Genomic DNA, 23,925 nt, shown 5'->3' on the forward strand with positions numbered 1-23,925 from the left:
AGATAGCCTAGCTTAAGCGAGGCAACCTAAGTCGCTTGGGCGAAGGCTTATAGCCTAAGCGAAGAGTAGGACAATTTTTTCTTTTATTGTTCTGATTTTTGTTGTGATTGGTGGTTTATCTTGGAAAGGATGAAGTAAGTGATACTGCAGATGCTGTTTAATTTGTATGAATTGAAATTGGTATGTTTGGATTGATTTATGGCATGATATTGTTGGTTGATGGTGTGGTAATGTGAGAATTGGATGTTTGGGATAAAAGTGGTGGTTATGGTATGAGGAACATGATTTCAGTGTGATAGACGTAATTCCATGAGTCTCGTGGGGAGATCTCATGGTGGTGTGTAGTTGTATATAATTAAGATAAGGATTCAAGTAAGGATTGCATCCGGAAACTCTAAAGGGTCAGTTAGTCTCATGTAGAGCAAACTGACCCAAGTGGTGAGAGTAGCGAAAGACCCTAGTCTTTGGTAGGATAATGGCCTTAGATGCTTGAAGGCTAACCTTGTGTGTGGTAGGGTGAAACCCATTGGCAATGGCTTTGCAGAGCAGTAGAGGCCACCACAAGTGCAAGCGTCCAGTGAATCCGATCTTATTATATGTATCCGAATAATTGAATCATAGTGTCCTACTTGTTGGCTATAACTTGATTTGTGCCTACTTTGTTGCATGCTTGAGAACTGTTTTAAGTACTTACTTGCGGTAATATGTTAAAATTATTTTATACTAGCTTACCCTTTCATTTTGTGTCTGTTCTTGTCCTGCTTTTTCTTTTGCGATGATCACCTTATTGCTTCCTCTTTAAGATTTTGTGTTAGTTATGACATTATGGTATGCCTAAGTTTTCTTTCAAAGTACTTTCATGGATAACTCTAATAGTGGATCCTCATCTGTATTATTGTTCATGTGATTGCTCCTTAAATGCTATAATTATACAATATTTTTATTTAGTAGATTTAATATATTTAAATGGGATGTCATATAAGGAGATTATAAATATATAGAATTATTATATATAGTTCTCTTATTCGATGTAAAAGAGTCTTTTGCATAGAATATTTATTTGTTTCTCTTCAAAATTTGAAATCCTGTTATCTGAAATCAATTTAGTTTTTGAAGATCTCATGATCCAACTCAAATACATATTGTCCAAATCTGATAAAAACTATAATAATTTTTAATTAATAATAAATAATAAAAATTTTAACTTTCAAAAGCACTCGTCCTTCCCCTTGCTTATTATTTAAAACTTTCTTTCTTTGGTCTCTCTCCCTCTCTCTTTCTATCTTTTTTTTTTTCAAATATAATTGATAGGGATTGTAATAAAATGGTGTAAGCTGAATTATGTTTAACTGATTAAAAAGGAGATATAAACTATGCACAATAATTTATCTGGCTTGAAGTAGTTCGATTTGTCAGTAAATTTTAAAATAACTTCACTTGATCAAACATGGGTCTAATCGGTATCAAACACGGGGTAATATATGTATTTATAATTTTAGTTTTTTAAAAGGAAATATTTATGAAAAATAGTTTAAAAACTAAGATTAAACATCGTATTATTATAGTAAAAAGGAAAAAAACAAAGGTGGGTTGTGTTGATTTAGATTCATCCAATTTGAAAGTATTCAATATCTCTAAATAGTTAAACAACTACAATAAAGTTACATTTGTATCTTTTGATTAATTAATTCAAAATCTTGAATCAATCCACATTTCTAAAATTAAAGGTTGATTATGTTTACATATGGATGCCCAATCCAACCATACATCTAAATTCATTTTATCTTAAATAAGTTCGATATTCATGATTTTTTTTTTCTTTTGACAGAAGAAAAATCTTAGTGAGTCTAAACATTGTACAAATTTGTCTAGGCCAATCATATTTTGTAATCAATAGTTAAATAGTATTTTAATAAGATCTAAACCTAATATAAAGAAAGCTTAATGGCATGTCAAGCGATGAACTCCAAACTAGAAATTGGATAACACGAGGCTTCTAGTATCAATAAAGTGTGTTTAGAAATACATTAAATAGGCATGTTGTCCTTTCAAATCGCATCAAATAATGGAAATCATGAGAAAAGTTATATATAATTGCAAATCCTAAATGAAAAATTAACTGTTTCTGTGTCATGATCTCAATCCGAATCCAAATTAAACCATCTTAAATGAGGCAAAATCCTTCGTACCATAAAATTTAATGCACGACAAAGCAAAACCCTTCGTTTAGACGACACAGCAACAGTTCATATATTCTCCACGCTACCTGACTCACTATCCATAACCATTAAAGACGCTCTTTTTCTCTCTCACCTTTATGCTATTGCAAAATTAATATCTTTAAATTAAACTCTCTCTATCTCTCTTTCCCAAAAGAAAAATATATTTTTATATGTCACATCCTTCAACATCTTCCTCACACACACCCCAAAGTGCTTCTTCCTTTTCTTCCCCCACTTTCTACCCTTTCACTCAAACAAAATAAAAAAAACAATAAAAAAAACATAATAATGAACGGTAACCAAACCCATGTCCATGACCATACCAACGTTATATAATGTCCTCTAACCACAGCTTCGTCTTGCTGTAGAACCAACGAACCAAAGAAAATCACAAGTCATCTTCGTCTTCATCTTCCCTTTTGGAGTTTACACACAAATATCTTCATCCAGCAAAATCATGAGGAGCTTCTCAAAGAACAAGTTCCTATGTTTTCGCCCTGTCGTTGACATAGATTGCATGTTAAACTCCGAAGTTGCTCCTCATCGTTCTTCTCCCATTCATTTCTCACGCCACCCCACTTCAGAGAAACAACAAATGGTGAAGAATTCACAACCCAAATCTGTGTACTTCCACCACGTTTCACCTAAACGAACCATTTCTCGGGTGATCAAAGCTGTGTTCTACGAAACCATACTGGTTAGTCTTCGATTCATTCCTTCATTACAAAAAGTTCTTCATCGTTTTTTCAGTTTAATTTCTCCAATCACTCACACAAACCACGATCGCTTGATAATTTTTATTTTCCTATTTTAACTTAGATGTTTTTCTCTTGCAGAATAAAAGAGATCACCATAAAAACCGTTACATCCACGATTCCTTTGGGTACAAACACAAGAATTTGAAGTATGGGGAAACAAAAACCCTTCAATCGCCTCTGTCAACTTCATCTTCAGCTTCACACGCGTCATCAGAATCAACGACCGTTTCAACTCAGTACTCCACCATGGAAAAAGGGAAAGAGGGTGGTCATGGAAGCCCACTAGAGAAGCAAAAAAGATTCGAGTGCTATGGAATATACTTGGTTCTACTAAGCTTAGCGTTTACGGTATTTTGGGGAAAGCTTTTTGGTATTCTTTTGACTTCAACATTGCTCTACTTTTTCGCCGTTTGGGACTCGAGTTCTCCGTGCAAAAAAAGGTCACCTAAAATCCCAAGGCTCAGAGAAAATCCACAAGACAAAGATACCAGAAATTATCATGATATAGTTCAAGATTATCGAATGGCCATAGTCCCGTTTAGCTTTCACGATCGAGACTTACAGATTTTAAGAAAAAATTAATGAAAGTTGATCATGAGTCAGATGACAATTAACAATGACTGTACTAATCAAGAACTTTGCGATAGTTTCTGGTTCATCATCGGAAGCATTTTCGCAGGGAAGTATTAGAAAGTACCATTATGAGGCATTAATTTTTGACGTGAGAAGGGTCGTTTTGGTGGTTGGTGCATGGTTCTACATTCTCTGCTCTGCTATCTCTATGCTTAGTGTCGAAGGTTTCTTGGGCACAACACAACACAAAAGACAGTGACATGAGTGCTGTATTCCAGTGGCTAAGCTTGGAAAGGATTGTAGGGTGGGAGAGACAGAAGAAACAGTTCTACATTTATTTCCCTTTGCCATGCTTTTGTTTGGGTTTCTGACATGACAATACATATCTAACCGATGCAAACTAGGAAAAGTAGTTAATGAAATTTTATAGCGAAAGATGTTGGTTGTTGTATTGAAATTAAGTTTCATTTGTACAGAATTTACTTCTGAAATAATACGAGTGCATTCATGATTTGTAAATTATTAAATTATCTTGCCGATCAGATTCTATAATATGGTTTTGAAATAATTTGTACATATTTTCAGCAAGTGAAATTATAAATTTAGATTATTGTTTAAATGATGGATATTGTGTGTACTGCATAGTACATATATGTAATTTAAATTTGGTTATTTATCAACAATGACCACAGGACAGGTCTGTGAGACAAAGAAACATTAGAAAAAAAAAACGAATACAAAATGAGCATGCATAATTTTTTTTTTCATTTTTGGCCCTCAAATAGAAAAAAAAATGACACAGTTCTACCAAAATATAACTTTAGATTATGACTTTAGATTGGAGGTGGCGTTTTTTTTTAATGTATATTTGGTTCAATTTTATTGTTGAATCTTCTTGATGAATTTCCTATTAATACTATCACAATTAATGGTTTGTTTTGGTGATAAGTTGGAAGTTTCACATCAAGTAAAAATAAGGTCAATTTATAATATATAAGTGGGTGTAATCCTCATTTTACAAGTCGGTTTTGTGAGGTTAAGTTAGGCTTAAGTCCACTTCTAACATGGTCTCAAAGCGAGATTATCCTAGTGAGATTTTTTTTGGATATTCTGTTCCATCCCTATCAGGTCGCTAAAGGACAACCCACTAATTTGTAGTCTCACTCTCACACACAAGATGAATATAGCTCGACGTGAGGGTATGTTGGAAGTCTCACATCAACTAGAAATAAAGTCAACTCACAATATATAATTGGATGCAATCCTCATTTTACAAGTCGATTTTGTGAGGTTTAGTTAAGTTTAAGTCCACTTCTAACTACTCATGAGTAAAATGTGCGTGAAAATGCTAAATGTAATTTTTTTTTTAAATGTAACAATATAAAAGAAACTCATCTTTGAAAAATGAATTGTTAGAAAATGTAAGTCTAAACCTTATGTGGATAAAGAAAAAAAAAGTTGAAGAGTTGCCTTGTAACAAGATGTATTATAAATAAAGTTACAAGCATGCTGAAAAATATAAAGGTGTGCAGAATGAAAGTTACGTATAACTCTCAAAGCATTAGTCTACACATGTGTTAACATTATTATGAGCAACAAAATGAAGCAAAAATGTGCTAACATTATTGTACTTGTGTACGCTAAATATATGCACCGAATCTTGAAGTTCTATGAAATCCAACTAAATTCCTATCACGTGACATATATTATCTTATCATGTATTATTTCTAACCCCAAAAATGTTAATCTAGTAATTAAATAAATATTTATATCTTATTTAAAAATTTATTTTTATTCATCCAAATTCTTGCACATGAAGATATCTGGAGGTCAATAATATGATTGATATAAAGTTGGCTTTCTATGGAACGCTTCTTAATTCTTTCCACGCTTCCACTCACCCATCGTGTCATTCAAATTATACAAGTTTTTCCCACAATAACTTAACAAATTGGGTTATCTAATTTCCTACCTCACTTAATTTATTTTGGAAAAAAAGTTACTCAACTTTTTTAGATAATTAACAAAAAGGAAAGAATTAATGTATCCTACATCCGAATACTGAATAATATATAACATATATAAACAAACAAAGGAGAAAACGAAATATCATATTAATTACTAGTAGTATGCTAAAAGAATCGTTATTTATTGATGGAAAATAATTGACAATATTTTATCAGATATTTTTTTTAAGAAATTAGATAAAAATTTATGCTAACATAAAATGAAAAAAATATATATATAAAAATCTGAAAGAAGTGCTTTAAGAAGCGAGTAAGGAAAGCATGGAATGGCTACTTTTCTTCACTAAAAAGAGGCAAACAATTCATCCAGGTGGATCATAAAGGAAACGGCTATAATTATTGCAAACTTTCTTTTTATAAGGTAATGCTTCAGTTGCTATAAAAGTATATATAATAGTAGTAATTAATTAGATTTTTTTTTTTTTACAATTGAAATATACAAAATTTACGATGGAAAATGTGTATATATATATATATATATATATATATATATATATATATATATATGATTTTTACTTCAATAATTTTTTGGCTCCTCGGGAACTTTGAATTTCGTATATAATTTTTAATATTTTTTTCGTCTAGGTTTTAGATAAAATTTTACTTTTTGTTGTATTGTATCATTTATTGATGTTCGCTAAAGCATGACATTTGGCACGAAAATAATTAATAGTAGGACCAATGCATTTAACCTTTTTGTCTACACATAAATTTTACATTTTGTTTTTACCTATAACAGTTTCTTTTTCTATTTTGATATTCTACACAAATTTTATTTATATTTTAATAGTATTTGCAAATTTTTAGTGTAAAATTAAAAATTAAATAATTTCGAAAACAAATCTTATCCGAATGAATATAATGAAATGCAAAGTTTGAACTAGTCAGTTTGTAGAAAATGGAATTATTTCAGCTTGAGCCTACAACACGTTTGATGAGTTATAAGACAAAAAAGTGAACCAATTTTCATTTTAATTCATTCAAATCCATTAAGTGCTAAAAAAAAGGCCATTAGTTTCCTCATAACCGTAATATTTTTTATGTTAAATAAATTTTTTTATGCGATTCATCAAATTATGTCTAGCTCACAAAATCAACCTAGAAAACATGCCCTACTTTATGCTGTCTAAGACAAATTATTGAAGAGAAGTTTAGTTTAGTGAAAAGTGCATAAAGAAAGTAGATTGATGAAGGTAACCAAACACAATTGGTACATAATTAATCTAAGAAAAGGTACTTGAAATGCACGTGGCTAAGATTTCTTCAACCATGGGTTTGGCAATTTTATTTTAGAAACATTGTAGGCAATCATACTCCGCTTTAGATTGCTGCCCAAGGTTTCGTGTCTTAAACTATTGTGAATAAACTATTGCATCGTGTCAAATTTACATGTTAGAAAGATGGAGAAAAGTTTGGTTTTGGTAAAACATAATTAGTTTGTTGATCTTTTGAGAAAAAGAAAGAAAAACGAAAAGGAGAAAAGAAAGTGGGTGGCAATTGCAATCAGTAGAGTTTGTATCTTATGAAAAGGTGAATAGAAAGGCAAAGGCAGGTAAAGCAATGTGGAGGCATGCATGCTTTATACAACATCCATTTAATAATAATAATAATAATAATAATAATAATAATATAATAATAATAATAATAATGATTAAATATGTTTTTATCTCTCAACTTTAAGTAAAAATTGGAATTAGATTATTTTCAAAATTTTGGTCTAATTTAGTCTCTCAACTTTAGAATTGTATGAATTTAGTCATTTTAACCAAATTTTAGTAAGTTTATTTGACGTTTCAAACGCGTTTCATGATAGTTTCTTAGTTAACATTGAAGTAAAAATGTGTCAAATGGTGTAAACAACTAAATGCTATCATAAAATGTATTTGAAACGTTAAATACACTTAACAAAATTTGATTGAAATGACTAAATCTACGGAATTCTAAAGTTGGGGACTAAATTAGATCAAAATTTTAAAAATAAATTAATTTCAATTTTATTAAAAATTAAAAGACATAAAAATATTTAATCTTGACAATAAAAATTAAGATGGATATGAAACTATGGTCTTTTACTCTACTAATGGAATGTACTTTCCCTTTTTGCATAACGATTACAAGTGTTTGTGTCTTGTTAACTTGCCTCATTCTTTAGGACACATCAAGCGTAAGTAATGTCATAGTAAAAAGTGTACTTTTACTAATTTTGCAATTGAACTTTCTTCCTTTAGTGGTGTTTATGTGTCAGTGAAGATGTATAAGTAATAAATGTTGATAAATAAAATTATACCTATCTTTAAATTTATATTTATGTTGAAATAAAGTTATAGTTATCTTTAAATTTATCTTTATTTATGTATTTCTTATTGAGACAATCAAATATTAAAAATATAATAGTAAGTTGAAGATTCCTTATTAGGTAAATAAATAAATTGAAACAAAAACTTATAAATTTATTTTTTTAACATTTTTAGGTTGGATGTTGAAAATGCCTTATTATTGTTTATTAATTTTTCTTACAAGGGCTGATAACAAGTTGAAGTGAGTACAACTAGTAATGTTGAAATGTTGTTTGGTTATTTTGATTTGATTGATGTTATGAATTAGAAGACTATGAGTAATTGAGATTTGCTCTTCAATTTTGATTTATGAGATATTTGAATTGTTGTGTGAGTATAAATTATTGAAAAATATTGATGAATCAATTGGTTCTAATTAAGGTAAAATTATAAATTGAATGTATCCACTAAATACTGATACCCATTGAAATATCAACTAAAGATATTTATTTATAGATTTTAACAAAAAACATTTGTGGATACAAATTTTTTTAATCCCTATTTTTTATCAAAAAATTTATAAATAATAACATAATTGTTGATCTCTCTTGATAACTGTATCCTTGTTAAGTGTTTTCTTGTTATAGTCTTGGTGATGGCAGGTTATAAACTAATATTTCATCATGATTCAAATTGTGTTAATAAGTGTTTGACAATTCAACTAGAGTCTCATGACTTTCAAGAGTTACCTTAAGTTACGTTAAGACTTTTAAAAAGAATATTACATTTAAGAGGATCAGAACTTAATAGAAAAAATAAATTAATCTTTTGATTTAAGAATAAAGAAAAAAAATCGATAATATAAGAAAAATAAATTAATCTTCGGACACTACTTTTGGACCATCGGGTACTAGAAGTTAGTAGGTTTCAGGGGTTGTTTTTTCAAGTCTACGATCTCATGGTAAAATGAAGATTCTCGCTTCGTTAACCGTCGGATCAAGCTGAAATTTTGACAGCTGGTCCTAGACATGTGATTCTTCACTTTGACCGGTGGGATATTTGTTTTGAAGTTTGTGGTTAGAGTAATGATTTTTAGAGCTTTGATGTACTTTATGTATAGCACTATTTGCTCTGCTTTGCCTATTTCTCTTATTTGACTGTTTTAGGGTGTTTTGTGGTAGATGTGAAGTATGTTTATGGTTCTCATTATTATGAATTGAATATAATATGTTGTGATGAGCTGAGTTGCATAGCATAAATTGATGAAAATGTATATGATAAGACATGTTGATGTATGATTGTGGGTATGAGGATCTTGTAAAAACATTTTGTTACAATAATTGTAATTGGTTGATATTTAAGAATTGGTGATAATACTTAAATCTTTAGGGTGTGCACTGAGGATAGAATTGCAACATATTGGGGAGTTAATCCTAAAACTCCATTAGTCATTCATACTCATGTAAACAATGATGATTAGGTAGTAAGAGTGGTAGGAAGTCATGTCATGAGAATGGCCACAAGGTTCTATGACAGTAAAAAAGATTTACCTTGTGTGTGATAGTTTGGGTAGGCGAGTTGTTCCACCACCACAAGTGCATAATGTCTCTAGTTTTATTCATGTTTCACTTATCCGAACAAATCAAGTTCTAGAGAGTATGATAGAATACATGTTTGAGAAATGTTAAAATAACTATATTACCGTTAGGATTTATTAACATTATTGCTTAGAAGCAACAATCGTTTCCTATAGTTTCCCCCTTTCCCGTTTTTTTTCCCTTATTATTCCTCTGTGTATATACATACGTATATAAGAGAGGGTTCAGACTTTTCACTTTGTAACACAACAATATAACAGAATAATGGATAAAAGAGAAATGCACCTTTCGTTCATGGCTTCCGTTAGTCCAAACTCTTCCCTAGAGCTTGTGGCCATCATTCTCTGATTTTCTCTCTTTCTCCGTCGCATCCAAAGACTACTGCTAAAGTCTCTTTTCTTATTCTCTCTTCTCTTTTGGATAAAGAGCACGTGAGTGGGCTAGATATTGGGCCCAATATGGTATCAAGAGCCAATCCAGGCTATACGTTCCTCTACTGCTGATTTTATCTTTGATCATCCTGATTGCTTCTACCGGGTTTCTTGGATCTTGCAATCTTGTAACCATGGAAGGGAATGTTGTGCAGACGGTTGTCCAGATGAACCCCAACAATTGAGATCAATCCCTCAATCCTGCCAGTCCTTTTTACCTACATCCTAGAGAAAATCCATGTCTTACTTTTATCTCTCAAATCTTAAATGAGACTAATTACTCTTCTTAGAGCAGGAACATGAAAAGAGCCCTCCTCTCCAAGAACAAGGTCAAATTTATTGATGGAGGCACCAAGAAACCCCAAAAGAATGATTCTTTATATGATGCCTAGGAAAGGTGCAACACGATGGTGCTATCTTGGATCATCAAAACCCTTTCTCCTCAAATAGCAGAAAGTGTCATCTATATTGAAGAGGCAAAATAATTATGGGAAGAATTAAAAGAGAGATTCTCTAAAGGAGATTATTTCAGAATTTTAGATCTACTCCAAGAAATCCATTCCATTAAGCAAGGTGAAAGGAATGTAACCCAATTTTTTACTGATTTAAAAATTCTCTGGGAAGAATTAGAGTTTCTCATACCCATACCATCATGCACCTATGATATTCCATGCAATTATGATTTGTCTAGAACCTCTATTAAATACAAAGAAATAGAACATGTTATTTGCTTCCTAAAAGGGTTAAATGACACCTATAATACTGTGAGAACTCAAATTCTTTTGATGGAACCCCTTCCAAGCATCAACATGGTATTTTCTCTCATTATGCAACAAGAGAAACAAATTGTTGGAGTCATCAATCAGACTGTTGAAACAAAAATTCTAGCAAGCACTACTACTAGATAGAACCAGTGGAAACAAGATCAGAATTGGAAGAATCAAGGGCGCGGATCTGGACTGCGTGGTCAAGGCCAAGGAAGAGGAAGGGGAAGTAATCTCAATTACGGCAAACAGTTCCTACTACCATAAAATGAATCACACTGTAGATGAATGTTATTCAAAACATGGCTATCCATCATGGTACAACAAGATTGATAACCAAAACAGTCAAGAAAAAGGCAAACTGAATGGTTGGAGTCAGGCAAATGCTTGTAAAGAAGAACCTAACATTGCCACTGAAACCCAAACTAGAAAACAGAACAACCCTGACAAGCCTCTCAACCCCTTTACTCCTGAAAAAAATGCAAAGACTTCTGAAAATGCTGGAAAGCAATGATAGTACCTCACAGCCACACAATATTAACCAAGTTCAGAGGAACACACCAGGAGAAAAGCAAGTAATCTCTCCGGGATTATAGACACGAGAGCCACTAATCATATTACACATGAGAAAAACCATTTTATTACATTCTATAAAATCAAACCTATATCTGTTAGACTGTCAAACAATTCACTAGTCACTGTAGAACATGCTGGAACCATCCAATTTTCTAAGGAATTTGTCATTTTAAAGGTTTTATACATTTCTGGCTTTACTTTTAATCTCATATTTGTTCAAAGATTGACAAAGGATTTAAATTGCATCCTAACTTTTCTCCCCGAGTTTTGTCAGATTCAGGACAGTTCTACATTGAGGATGATTGGGCATGCTAATGTTTACAAAGGGCTATACTTTCTCCAATGTTCTCCTATTTTTAATCAAGATTTTGTACCTAGTACTGTTCTTTCTTATAAACATGTATATGTTGATTTGTGGCACTATAGATTAGGCCATCCAAGACAGAAAACTATTGAACAACTATGTAGAAATTTTCCTTACATTCAAGTACACTCTAAAACTATTTGTGATATTTGTCATTATGCCAAACAACATAAACTTTCTTATACTCATAGTACTTCGCATTCTGATAATTGCTTTGATCTAATATATTGTGATATATAGGGATCTGTTTCTATACCTTCTGTTCATGGGCATAAATATTTCCTTATATTGTTGATGATCACAGTAGACACACTTGGGCTTTTCTAATGAATGCTAAAAGTCAAACTAGGGAATTGTTGCAGAATTTTGTTGTAAAAATTAAAACCCAATTTGGTAAAACAATTAAAACCATTAGATCTGACAATGGGCCAGAATTTGATTTCACTACTTTATACAATGAGCATGGTATTGATCATCAAAGAAGTTGTGTTGAGACTCCCCAACAGAACTCTGTTGTGGAGCGCAAACATCAGCACATTTTAAATAAAACTCATAGCCTCCTTTTTCAATCTAATATCCCTAAGGCCTATTGGTCCTATGTTGTTTCTCATGTTGTATATTTGATAAATAGGCTACCCTCTACTGTTCTTAAAGGAAAAATCCCTCATGACTTACTGTATAATATTCCTCCCACATATCTAGATTTAAAAAGTTTTGAGTGTTTGTGCTTTGCCTCCACTTTTGAAGGCAATAAAAATAAATTTTCTCCTAGAGCTAAAAAGTGTGTTTTCCTAGGATATAAAAGTGGTGTAAAAGGTTACATTGTTCTTGACAGTCATACCAGAGAAATCTTTGTAAGCAGAAACGTTATCTTTTATGAAAATGTTTTCCCTTACAAAAATCACAACAATGTTTCTGGAGATTCACAAGATAATTTCCATTATGATGATTTCTTAAATGAGCATGTTATTATCGACATGCAAGACCAAATACCCTACGAATGCAATAACAATGATGATCAAACTGAATCATCTGCACCCACTGAAGATGAAGAAGTCTCAAATAACGGTGAATCAGGACAGTAAAATCAGAACAGTGAGTTTGCTCCCATTCAGAATCAGGACAGCAGAAGATCCACCAGGATCAGAAGGACTCCTGAATACCTAAATGACTACACCAGGTAAATCACTCTTCCTTTAGAACTCTATGTGAGAAAAATAATTTAAAAACTGCTTATCCCATCTTTGATGTGTTGTCTTATGATTCTTTATTTGCCAAACACTTGAGATACACACTGGCCATATCAACCAACAATGAACCAAGCACTTATGCAGAGGCTAAAACCAATCCCGAGTGGACAAAAGCTATGGAAAAAGAAATCAAAGCTCTACAAGACAACCACACATGGTTCTTGACTCAACTGCCTCTAAGAAAAACCCCATTGGCTACAAATGGCTGTATAAAATTAAACATAAGGCAGATGGAAGTATAAAGAGATATAAAGCTCGCCTAGTAGCAAAAGGATACACACAACAAGAAGGAATTGATTATTTGGACACATTTTCTCTAGTGGCCAAACTGACCACAGTTAGGCTCTTACTCTCTCTAGCTGCCACACAAAACTGCTTTCTACACCAGTTTGACGTTGACAATGCTTTTCTCCATGGAGACCTAAATAAAGAAGTATACATGGAGCCACCACTAGGTTTAAATCTCCCTAAAAAAGGTCAAGTTTGTAGATTGTAGATTAACAAAATCTCTCTATGGTCTGAAGCAGGCCAGCAAATAGTGGTTTGATAAACTCTCATCCTTTCTTATCTCTGCCAATTATACTCAATCTAATTCAGATCATTCTCTATTCATAAAGAAAACTCCTACAAATTTTACAGCTTTACTTGTCTATGTAGATGATATAATTTTGGCAGAAAATTCTATGGAAGATATTGAACATATAAAAGGCCTCCTACACAGCAAGTTCAGAATCAAAAACTTGGGAGAGCTAAAATATTTTTTGGGGATTGAAGTGGCTAGATCAAAGAAAAGAATACATTTGTGCCAACGAAAATATGCCCTAGACATTTTAGAAGAAACAAGAATGCTGGGAAGCAAGCCCTACTCTACCCCTTTCTTGAGTGACACAAAGTCTCTGTATAAAACAGAAAACTACCTATCCAACCCAAGTTCATACCGAAGGCTAATAGGGGAGTTGCTTTACCTTACTAACATTATACCTTATTTATGTTTCTCTGTCAATTTGCTAAGTCAATTTATGCAATCACCCACTGACTACTATTATTGGGCTTTGTAGCATATCCTTCGATACATAAAATCCAGTCCGTCCCAAGGACTCTTCTTTGTTGCTGATTCACCCCTCCAAATCAAAGCTTTTAGTGATTCAGATTGGGCTACTTGCCCAATTACTAGAAGATCAACAACATGATTCTGTATTTTCCTAGGTTCTGCTCTTATATCCTGGAAGTCTAAGAAACAACAAATTGTTTCTCGATCTTCAACAGAAGTAGAATATCATGCTATAGTTTGTGAGATGCAATGGCTCAACTATCTCCTTCAAGATTTCCACATTCAACCCTCAGCCACAGCCACGCTATATTGTGACAACAAATCTGCCAAACACATCGCACACAACCAAAGCTTTCACGAAAGAACGAAACACATTGATCTCGACTGCCACGTTGTCCGCGAAAAGATCCAAGCTAACCTTCTTCATCTCCTCCCCATTCGCTTTGAAGAATAGCTCGCAGACATCTTCACCAAATTTCCTCACCGGGTTTAGTTTAGATCCATAGTTTCCAAGTTGGGACTGGTGAATATACACCATCCAGCTTAAGGGGAGAGTGTTAAAATAGCTATATTACCGTTAGGATTTATTAACATTATTGCTTAGAAGCAACAATCGTTTCCTATAGTTTTCCCCTTTCCCGTTTTTCCCCCTTATTATTCCTCTGTGTATATACATAGGTATATAAGAGAGGGTTCAGACTTATCACTTTGTAACACAACAATATAACAAAATAATGGATAAAAGGGAAACGCACCTTTCATTCATGGCTTCTGTTAGTCCAAACTTTTCCCTAGAGCTTGTGGCCATTATTCTATGATTTTCTCTCTTTCTCCGTCACGTCCAAAGACTACTACTAAAGTCTCTTTTCTTATTCTCTCTTCTTTTTTGGATAGAGAGCGCGTGAGTGGGCTGGATATTGGGCCCAATAGTGATTTTGATCGCTTATGGTAATTGTAATAAAATTGGTTATTTGTGAGGTATGATTGTTCTTGTATAGCTAGCTTATCCTTGCACTTTGTGGTCTTTTGTTGTTTTATTCTTTTGCGATGATCACCATTTTGGTGGGAGTAGATGGAGTTTTAAGTTTAGAGACACTTTTGGAAGATGAAGAACTATCAGTTAGAGTAGGTAAAGGTTTCGAGGAGCTTTAGTAGTGACTAGTTCATGTATTGAGCTTGTTAGTTTAGTTGGTTTGTATAAATGATATATTTTTATAATCTTGTTATTTGTAATATTGTATTAATATACTTTATACACTAAATTATCTGGTTTTGAATATTATAATGAAATATTTTATTTCATTAATTTTAAGTTGCTAAAATAGATGATAGATAACTCTGGTAAGAATTAATTCAAGACCTTAATTACCATAAAACAATAAGTCATATAATGTTTAAATCAAGTTTCAACCTAAACTAGTCCTAAGGAATTTATAACTTGTAAAATCTACAATTGAGAAAATCCATCACGGCACTTCTTGTATCATCAAAGGAGGTAAAAAAAGAAGAAGCATATAAATATATATATATATATATAAATATATATATTCAATGAATTAAAAAAATTATAATACTCATGCTTATATCCCTCCCTTTGGTGAAAAGACTTTATACAAAAACAATTTCTCAACACATTATCCAAATAATTACCCACCAAGTACCAGGACTAAAGCAACTTTCATTGTCAGAGTAATCGAAATCTTGATAGGCATGCAAATTCAATATTTATTTTGTTCCAGATTTTAAGAAAACCGGTATCCTAAGTAACAGCAAGTCAAGTTTATCAGAGAACCAATATTATTGTTTTGATGCCTTTCTTTTATCATATGCTTTTGTGAAGTGTCAATCACTTTCTAGGAAACTGTATCTTCCAACAAGCTTGAATAATGAACATGACACTTGTCCAGTTCTACAAGTCTATGAACATAAAGTCTAAAACATTTGGGAGAGTTTGTTGTCTGTAAACATAAAAAATCATTGAGAATATCTTACTGTAGAAAAGTAAAACAAAATCTGCAACTACTATATTACAAAAGTGTTCCAGAGAATCTCGCACATTTATTAATTTATTACTTAATGCACCTAACTTAGATGCACCATGTTTCCTTCACAATTCTCCTCTAATGATCCCCCAAGTCCAAGCGTACAAATAAAAACAGGAATAGCTATATATCAGACTCAGATGACACTGTTTTTGATTGAACACAAAAGCATCTTAGCAGAAATCCTTCTTTGGCAAACCATAACATTACGATTAAATGCCTCAAAATCAAAGTATTTTGAGTGACTAAGAGAAGCCATGTTCTCTGAATTTTGTCATGAGGACTGAGAATTTTTGGATGAGGTATTGCTCTTGGCTTGAGAGGAAGCAGTTGAGGTGTTACTCTTTACCTGTGAACTCTGTGTGGAGCTGGAGTCAGTGAAGAAAACTATGTTCTCATGGTTGTCAACAAAGGCTTGGAGGGTCCTTGGAATTGGAGGCAAAGTCACATCCAAGAACCCTTCAAGGATTTGAACCACCTGACCCATGGAAGGCCTGTGAGATTCATCATCTTGGACACACCATGAAGCAATTTTGATGACTCTAATGACCTCTTCAATGTCAGCATTTCCCTCCAACCTAGGGTCCAACAAGCCAAGCACATTCCCCTCTTGGTGGACAGTGTTTGCAGCAAAAGTAGGGAAGAACCTCACTTGGCCATCTTCCGAGGCCTCAGAGTTCCTCCTACCTGACACAAACTCAAAAAGCATCATTCCATAGCTGTAAACATCAGCTTTGGCAGTGATAGCCACACCTGAAATCCACTCTGGGGCAAGATAACCTCTTGTCCCTCTCATGGTTGTGAGGACTCTGCTGAAGTCCCTTCCAACCAGCTTTGCAAGGCCAAAATCTGCCACCTTTGGAACAAAATCAGCATCAAGGAGAATGTTTTCTGGCTTCACATCACAGTGTATGATGCAGTCTCTACACTTCTCGTGAAGATAATTCAACCCCCTTGCTGTTCCAAGAGCAATTTGGTACCTCATTTTCCACTCCAACACCTTTGATCTATCTTCCTGAAACATTTTGGAATCCAAGGAACCATTTGGCATGTAATCATAAACCAGAAGTTTCTTAGTACCTTCCGAACAGAACCCGCGAAGCCTTACAAGATTCACATGTTGGACTGTCCCAATTGTGCTCACTTCCGTTCTGAACTGCTTCTCACCTTGGCTAATGCTTTCAAGCTTCTTCACTGCAATGACACTGGAATCAGGCAATGTTCCTTTGAAGACAGAGCCAAAACCCCCTCCTCCCAGTTTCTCTGAGAAATTCTTAGTAGCATTTTGTAAATCCCTGTACCCAAATGCCACCAATGAGCCCTCCACAGATGTTCCTATCCCAACATGCCTCTTTCTGCGCCGCAGAATCACAAACACCAAAACAATCAGAAGAACCACCACACCACCAACAGCTCCAGCAACCGCACCAATGAGTGTCCCTTTATTGCTTTTAGAATCATGAAACTCAGACGCTGCAAGTTTGAGAAACAAAGTCTGGCCACTGCTGTCATCTTGAGTAAGCTGCTGCAGATTCAAGAGATCACCATACCAAATTGAACAACCATTGTTGTCATAAGCATATGCAGTACAAGAACAGTTACTCAAGCATGTTGATTCACATTCCCCAACATTCCCGGCTCCTATGGATTGTGAATGATTAGGCAATTTCATGTTGAGAATTGAAAGGAACCTGTCACTGCCCTTGTTAGAGGAGTCTGGTGAGGCACATTGCAGCTCCGTCTTTCTCACACACCCCCCTGAGTAATCCGAAAGATTCCAATCCGATTGTGACTTTGGCTCATACCCAGTTAAACAACTACAATATGGCATGGAATTCTCAGTGCATTTCCCAAATCCACCACAGAAAGCATACACTTCACACTGTTGCCTTGGCTGAGACCAGAACAAATTCCACTGCTGAGCATTGTCCAGCCACGTCAGTTGCTTAATCTGCCCCGAGACATCCATGAAAAAGCGAGATATAATGGACTCGTTATACAAGGAGTAGGTGAAGTAGCTCTCGTTCTCGTTGGACTCAAAGGTGAAATTGTAGATGTAGTTTAGTCTCATCTCAGGAACCAAGCTGAAAATTTGTCCATTCCAAGAACCACTTGTCCAATACTGCTCAGTTCTATTCCAACGAATCAAATATGCATTGCTTCCTTCAGGGTCTAGTTCAAGAGAGAACATTCCCGTTGCAGGATCATCAAGATTCTTCCATGAAGTCAGATACTGCGGCTTCTTTGTTTTGTTGTTCAAACTTATCTTGCCTCCGGGAAGCCACGTGTCGGTGGGGTGATCGAAACTCTGCCACATAGCATCAGTTGCTGTTGCATTAGCCCTATCGCTTAATATAAGATTCCCAGAATCTAGAAGCAGGGCTAGCACAGAACCCGAGCTAGGAGAACTCAAATTCGTTGACCAAACTATATTTTGGGACTGGTCTAAGACCACTAAATTACCATCCAATATTGTTAATTTAGCAGAATTCTTATCAGAAACTGGGTCTTCTCTATTTGCAACCCAAACATAAGTTCTTTGAGGTATTTTTCTGTACCACATGCCTATATAGTATTTAGAGGTGTTACCTGTGGTGAAGAAACCCAGTTCAAAGGTTCCATTTTGGGAGACAAGAGTTTGATCCCCGGAGAGAGATTGATTTTCTGAGATGGTGGTCAAAGCTGCGAGTGATGTAGAACTGTGGAAAGAGAAGAAGCATGTGATGAGGAGAGAAAGCCATAACAAAGGTGGTGTCTTGTTCCACATGGTGTCAGTGGTTTAATGGTTCCACCGTGCAATTTGCAGAGAAGGTAATGAAGGTAGATAGATATTATGAGCTTGGTGGGGTTGTGTTGTGTGTGAGAGGAAGAAACGTGGAATGGGTCCAATCAATGACCCGGTCGTGTCTGAACGAACAAAGTTAATAGCTGCTACTCTTCTGTTTTGTCTTGTTCAAGCAAAGTCAACAAATGCTTCTGGAATTCACTGTTCCAACTTTTTGATCTCAAAATTTATGGAGGGTTATATCACAGGTCTTCAAAATATTTTGATTTAAAAAATTCAAAACATTTATATCATTCCTAAAAATACTTTTAAAAGAAATAAAAATTCAGATTTATAATGCAAAAATGATATTATAAAATAGTATATATATATATATAAGTAGAAGAGTAATTTCATCCCATGAAAGTCCTATTCTTTAACCCAATTTTGGTTAACACGGTTCTATCTACCGTTTGTCGTGACAATTATATTTGACCCTAAGTACACGTATATTAAAAATAGTTTCTTTTCTTTGTCATTAGTATGTGAATTTCTCGTGGCAACAAAGACGCGACTGAAGTTGGAAATTATCCACCATATAAGTTATATATTTTGTGGAAAGTTTGTCTTAAATTTTGGTGAATTAAATATTTTTTGGTCATTTGCTAAGGTGCCACAAAAACAGCTACAAGCTATCCAATAAGTTGAAAAAGTCAAAAATGCATATATTCATTTATTTATTTGTGGGGAGTGAATCATCATTATCCCACTTCATATAATTGATTTAATACTTTATTTAAATTCTTCCTTCCTGACGAAACTTATTATATTCTTGTTTTGTCTTTTCCCTGGTTTCTTAGTTGACATTTTAGACTTTTACATGCCATGCTAATCGTAAGCATGACACGCACATTACGAAACCCAATTTCCAAACCTTATATTAGGTCAACAGTGACAACATCATTAACATTTTCATACCTATGTTTGTATTTTTTACCTATATTCCTGCTTTAATAGTTTTTCTTTGTGTGAAATATTTTTCCTCTTTCTTTTTAATTTTTGCCTGTTTTTCATATGGACATCAAATTATTTTTCCCTCCGACGCAGGAATTAAGTGATTACAATGAAGGCATGAAATTTGGCCTGCCATGTTGGTTTTCTTCTTAGGTCTATGCAGTTTCAATTTTCAAAGTCATGAAAGTGAAAATGGAGCCATTCTATCAGAACGGTCGTTGTTGTCCACTACATTAACAATGGGTCTAAGGTTTTCTCCTTCTTTGGAGAATGACCCATGAAAAGAATTTTATATTCAGGATACATAGTAACATTGATTACTTGGTCAAACAAAAGAAAACCTTATTCCGGTCATTCTAAATGTAGTTATATATATATATATATATATATATATATATATATATATATATATATATATATATATATATATATATATATATATATATTTGTGAGGAGAAAATGTCTAAAAGTTAAAAAACATACTTGATATCTCACTTAATCTAATGGAGTGATTGTAAAAAGAGACAGAAAAGAAAAAATCATAATTCACTTAGGGTTTGTTTGGATTGGAGAGTGAATGGATGAATTTGAAAGAATTGAAAGAGGATTGTGTTATTGTTTGGATTAAGGGATAGATCGTGTGATTGAAGTAGATTTGAAATAAAAGTATGTATATGATATGATAAGTATGATAAATTAAAAAAAAATGTTTTAATATATAAATTTATATGATTACTATTTTACCCTTGAGGATAAAGATGATATAAATTTAAATATAAATTAAAAAAATGAAATTAAAATTACAATTTATTATTATTATTACAACTTTTTGTTCTCCATGAAATTAAAGAGACATATTAGTTTTTGAAATGTACAAAACTAAAAATATATTTCATGTCTATGGTTTCTTCCAATGGGTTTTCTCCTCATTGATGCATGCAATTACTAGAGGGTATGTTAGTCAAATATTCAAAGTGAGAGTACATCCACTCATATCTCTTCAAAATATGTTAAGATGAATCCTTGCGTGCATCCCTCCACATACATTCTCACATATCCTTCTAAATCACCTGAAACAAACATCCTCAATGAATAGATATCCGTCATCACCAATAGTTCAAGTCTTGTAACAAACACTACCTTAAAGTACTAACACATTAAAAGAGAAGAAAAGAAAAAACTATTCACGTTTTTAAAAGAGATGTGACTGTAAAATCAATATTACAAATTCATTCCATTGAATTGGGACATCATGTTCTTCATTTTGATCGGTTAGATCATTGATACGAGATCTGAGTTGAGAGATATTCAACTCACTCTACAATTGTGTATTTAGTATTTTTATCTTCCTTCTTCTCCATTTGCAAGATTTTTTACTTTGTTGTTTGGTAGAGTGTTACCACTATTTTGTGCAATTGTTTAAGACTTATTTGTACTCTATGCTGATCATAGTAGAGTCATTTCTTTGGTTTGGATAACTCGTGATTTTTACACTTGTTTTAATGAGTTTTTCAATTTAAAAATCTTGGTGTATTTGCTTTTTGATTTTGGTGATTTACTGTTGTTATTCATTAGTTATCACTCTTTATAGATTTTTGCAAGTTATAGGAATTATATCTACTACATTCTTTGGTATTTTGGTTGTGTTGTTGTTTTTTCCATCTGATGAGCTCTTAACCCCTACCAAAGATGGAAGAAGGAGTCCAACAAAAGTAAACATGTTTATGAGTGAAGTTTATTCACCTTCCCCCCTTTTACTTGGTTTTGTTTTGTTTTAAATAAAATCTAGAACTCATAAAGTACTTTGGAGTTGATGTGAAAGATGAGCTAGAGGAGTCTAGTAGTATTTTGAATCAAGTCTCATGTCTCAACATGCATAAGATGAGATTTCTAAGGTTGGAAATGTCTGGAATGCAAGAGGAATTGGTGGAGCAACAATTGGTGGAAACAGATGAACCTAGTGCTAAACCAATGGAGATTAGTCCATACAATCCTCTAGAAGATAGAGGTCCTACATATTCCCACTTTGAAAGGTTGGTTCTTCATCAATTACGTGAACTCAACATGTCTCAAGAAGCACACCACAGTTTTTGCAATGAAAAGTTCCATGATTTGGATGACCAAATCCATGACATTCATGGTTTGTTAACCTCAAACCACAATAGAGACAACAATTAGGATGACTGATTAGGTTGACTTTAGGGTCATGCATTGCATCATTGGTGTTGCATTTATGTTTTTATGAGTTCTGCTAGTATTTCAATTAGTTGTTTTTAAATATCAACATGTTGATTGTATCAAATTTTTTTTTCTTTTTTGTACTTAGTTTTGTATCATGAATCGTATTAATGAAATTAGGTTAGTATTCTAGTCTTTTCTTGCTTTAATTCTATTTGATGAATCCTAAGGAGGAAAAAGTAAGAAATTAATAAGCTAACATAAGTTAAATTAAGGAATTAGAAGAGAAAATTAATGAATCAAATTATGATATGACAAACCATACTAATGATAGAGGGAGTATGTGTATATGTGTATGTTTGTTCTCTTGTATACATTATTTTGTCATATATTTCAATTTCACATGCTTGATAAATAATGAAAAACCTTTTCAACAAAAATGGATGTTGCTTCATCTATTCAATAGATATTGTCTTCATCAGATCTGTGAAAGATTGTTAGCACACAAATATAAAGACATGCACGAAATAAATATTTATTCAACATATAGGATATCCATATCATACCCACTTTGTTGACAAATTTGGATTCTTTGCTGATTTTTTTGTACTATTCCTCTATAGTGCCTTCATAATACACTGATTACCACTAATTTTGACGATTTAAAATATATTAAAAAGATATTTAAAATACCAACACAATGTATTTTTAATGCTCAGCAGAAGACTACCAAAAAAGTCAGTAGAAAATCTGGACTCCTTTGTTGACATATGTAAGAATTACATTTTTTTCACACTAAGATATGATATTCTCTTTTCTCTCTTACTTTTGTCATTTTCAAAACAAAACTTTACTTTGACAAATATTTTGCTAACAAAACTACTAAATGAATTAATTTCTTATTTTTGTATGAAAGATACTAAAATAAAGTAATAAAGTTTTTTTACCAAAAATAGTTGTTTATCAAAGTTCTGTCGATCCAAACTTTATCAAAGAATCATTTTATTTCCAAAACTTGTCTAAGTATCTCACGTTCCTACAACATGATATACCATAAAAACTAATAGAACTGCCCCATAGTCTAACATCTAATAATTTTGATAATAATAATTCCGTATATTGCATTGAATTTGATTTATATATATATAGAAATATTTCTCTGTATTTTTCCGTGTTTTTAATTCGTAGAATTTTGAATTCTGTTATGATGTAATTTGAAATCCGCTCTCTGAAAATACTGAAATGTAAGAGAATAAGGGGAGAGCTAGAAAAACATCCCTCCTTCCTATGTTCTGCGGTTATGCTGTACTTTCTCCAATGAATTTGAATACAGCTTATGATCATTATAAGTTTTATTTTTTACTTCCTTCGTTTCTACTTATCTCATCACGATTATTGTGTTAATCAATTAAAATTCATGCTTTTTTAATTATATCTGTTGCTGCTCTCGTAAGGAGAATGTAATAAAAACTGCTGAAAAGATATGGAACAAAACGAGAGGAGAAACCGCTAATGTTATTCCCCCTTTGGAAGAAATTAAATTTCCTAACATAGAAAATAAAAAGTAATAGCTTCCCCTTAAGATGATCAATGAAAAGAGAGAAATAAATATAAAAGATAAAAAATTCATTCCCGGTATATATATATATATATATATATATATATATATATATATATATATATATATATATATATATATATATATATATATATGTATGTATATATAATAAACATGATTTCAAACAGAATTTTGATAAGAGAAAAAGGGATTAACGAAATTCAAGATAGAAAATACAATATATTTTTCATTTTAAAATCATGTCTTTAAACAAAATTTACTCAATTACATAGTTTTTTAAAATTTATCCATTTTCATAAAAGTCATCATATACTGTACCATTTTAGTAAAAATACCATTACTATATTCACATATTTAAAGTCACACAAGATATAGCTTCTAAAATAGTTATTGGAAAAAATAAGTCTTACCATACATAATCTATAATTAGACAACACAGTAAAAATGTCAACCTACCT

At 32.7% G+C, this 23,925-nt stretch overlaps 2 protein-coding genes and 1 pseudogene across 2 annotated transcripts; 2 read left to right on the top strand and 1 right to left on the bottom strand.

Annotated features, from left to right (window-relative positions):
• The first annotated feature begins 2,565 nt into the window (after positions 1–2,565).
• LOC114168781 (uncharacterized) lies at positions 2,566–3,838 on the top strand. The gene is made up of 2 exons (XM_028053727.2): positions 2,566–2,919; positions 3,059–3,838. The coding sequence occupies exons 1-2, from the start codon at positions 2,680–2,682 to the stop codon at positions 3,560–3,562; spliced, it is 744 nt and encodes a 247-aa protein (XP_027909528.1). The 5' UTR covers positions 2,566–2,679; the 3' UTR covers positions 3,563–3,838.
• On the top strand, positions 3,597–11,245 carry LOC146881879 (uncharacterized; annotated as a pseudogene).
• Positions 11,246–15,928: 4,683 nt separating this feature from the next.
• Positions 15,929–18,825, bottom strand: LOC114169294 (G-type lectin S-receptor-like serine/threonine-protein kinase At2g19130). Its single transcript, XM_028054379.2, has one exon. The coding sequence runs from the start codon at positions 18,697–18,699 to the stop codon at positions 16,207–16,209; it is 2,493 nt and encodes an 830-aa protein (XP_027910180.1). The 5' UTR covers positions 18,700–18,825; the 3' UTR covers positions 15,929–16,206.
• Between the last annotated feature and the right edge of the window lie 5,100 nt (positions 18,826–23,925).

Source organism: Vigna unguiculata, chromosome 11 (assembly GCF_037176805.1).
Source record: "Vigna unguiculata cultivar grain cowpea cultivar isolate G323 ecotype 2 chromosome 11, ASM3717680v1, whole genome shotgun sequence".
Classification (NCBI taxonomy): Eukaryota; Viridiplantae; Streptophyta; class Magnoliopsida; order Fabales; family Fabaceae; genus Vigna; species Vigna unguiculata.

Coding starts and splice junctions, on each gene's coding strand:
- LOC114169294 (XM_028054379.2), bottom strand. CDS start 18,699: ATGTGGAACAAGACACCACCTTTGTTATGGCTTTCTCTCCTCATCACA.
- LOC114168781 (XM_028053727.2), top strand. CDS start 2,680: ATGAGGAGCTTCTCAAAGAACAAGTTCCTATGTTTTCGCCCTGTCGTT. Junction 2,920..3,058: donor TGTTCTACGAAACCATACTG/GTTAGTCTTCGA, acceptor TTTCTCTTGCAG/AATAAAAGAGATCACCATAA.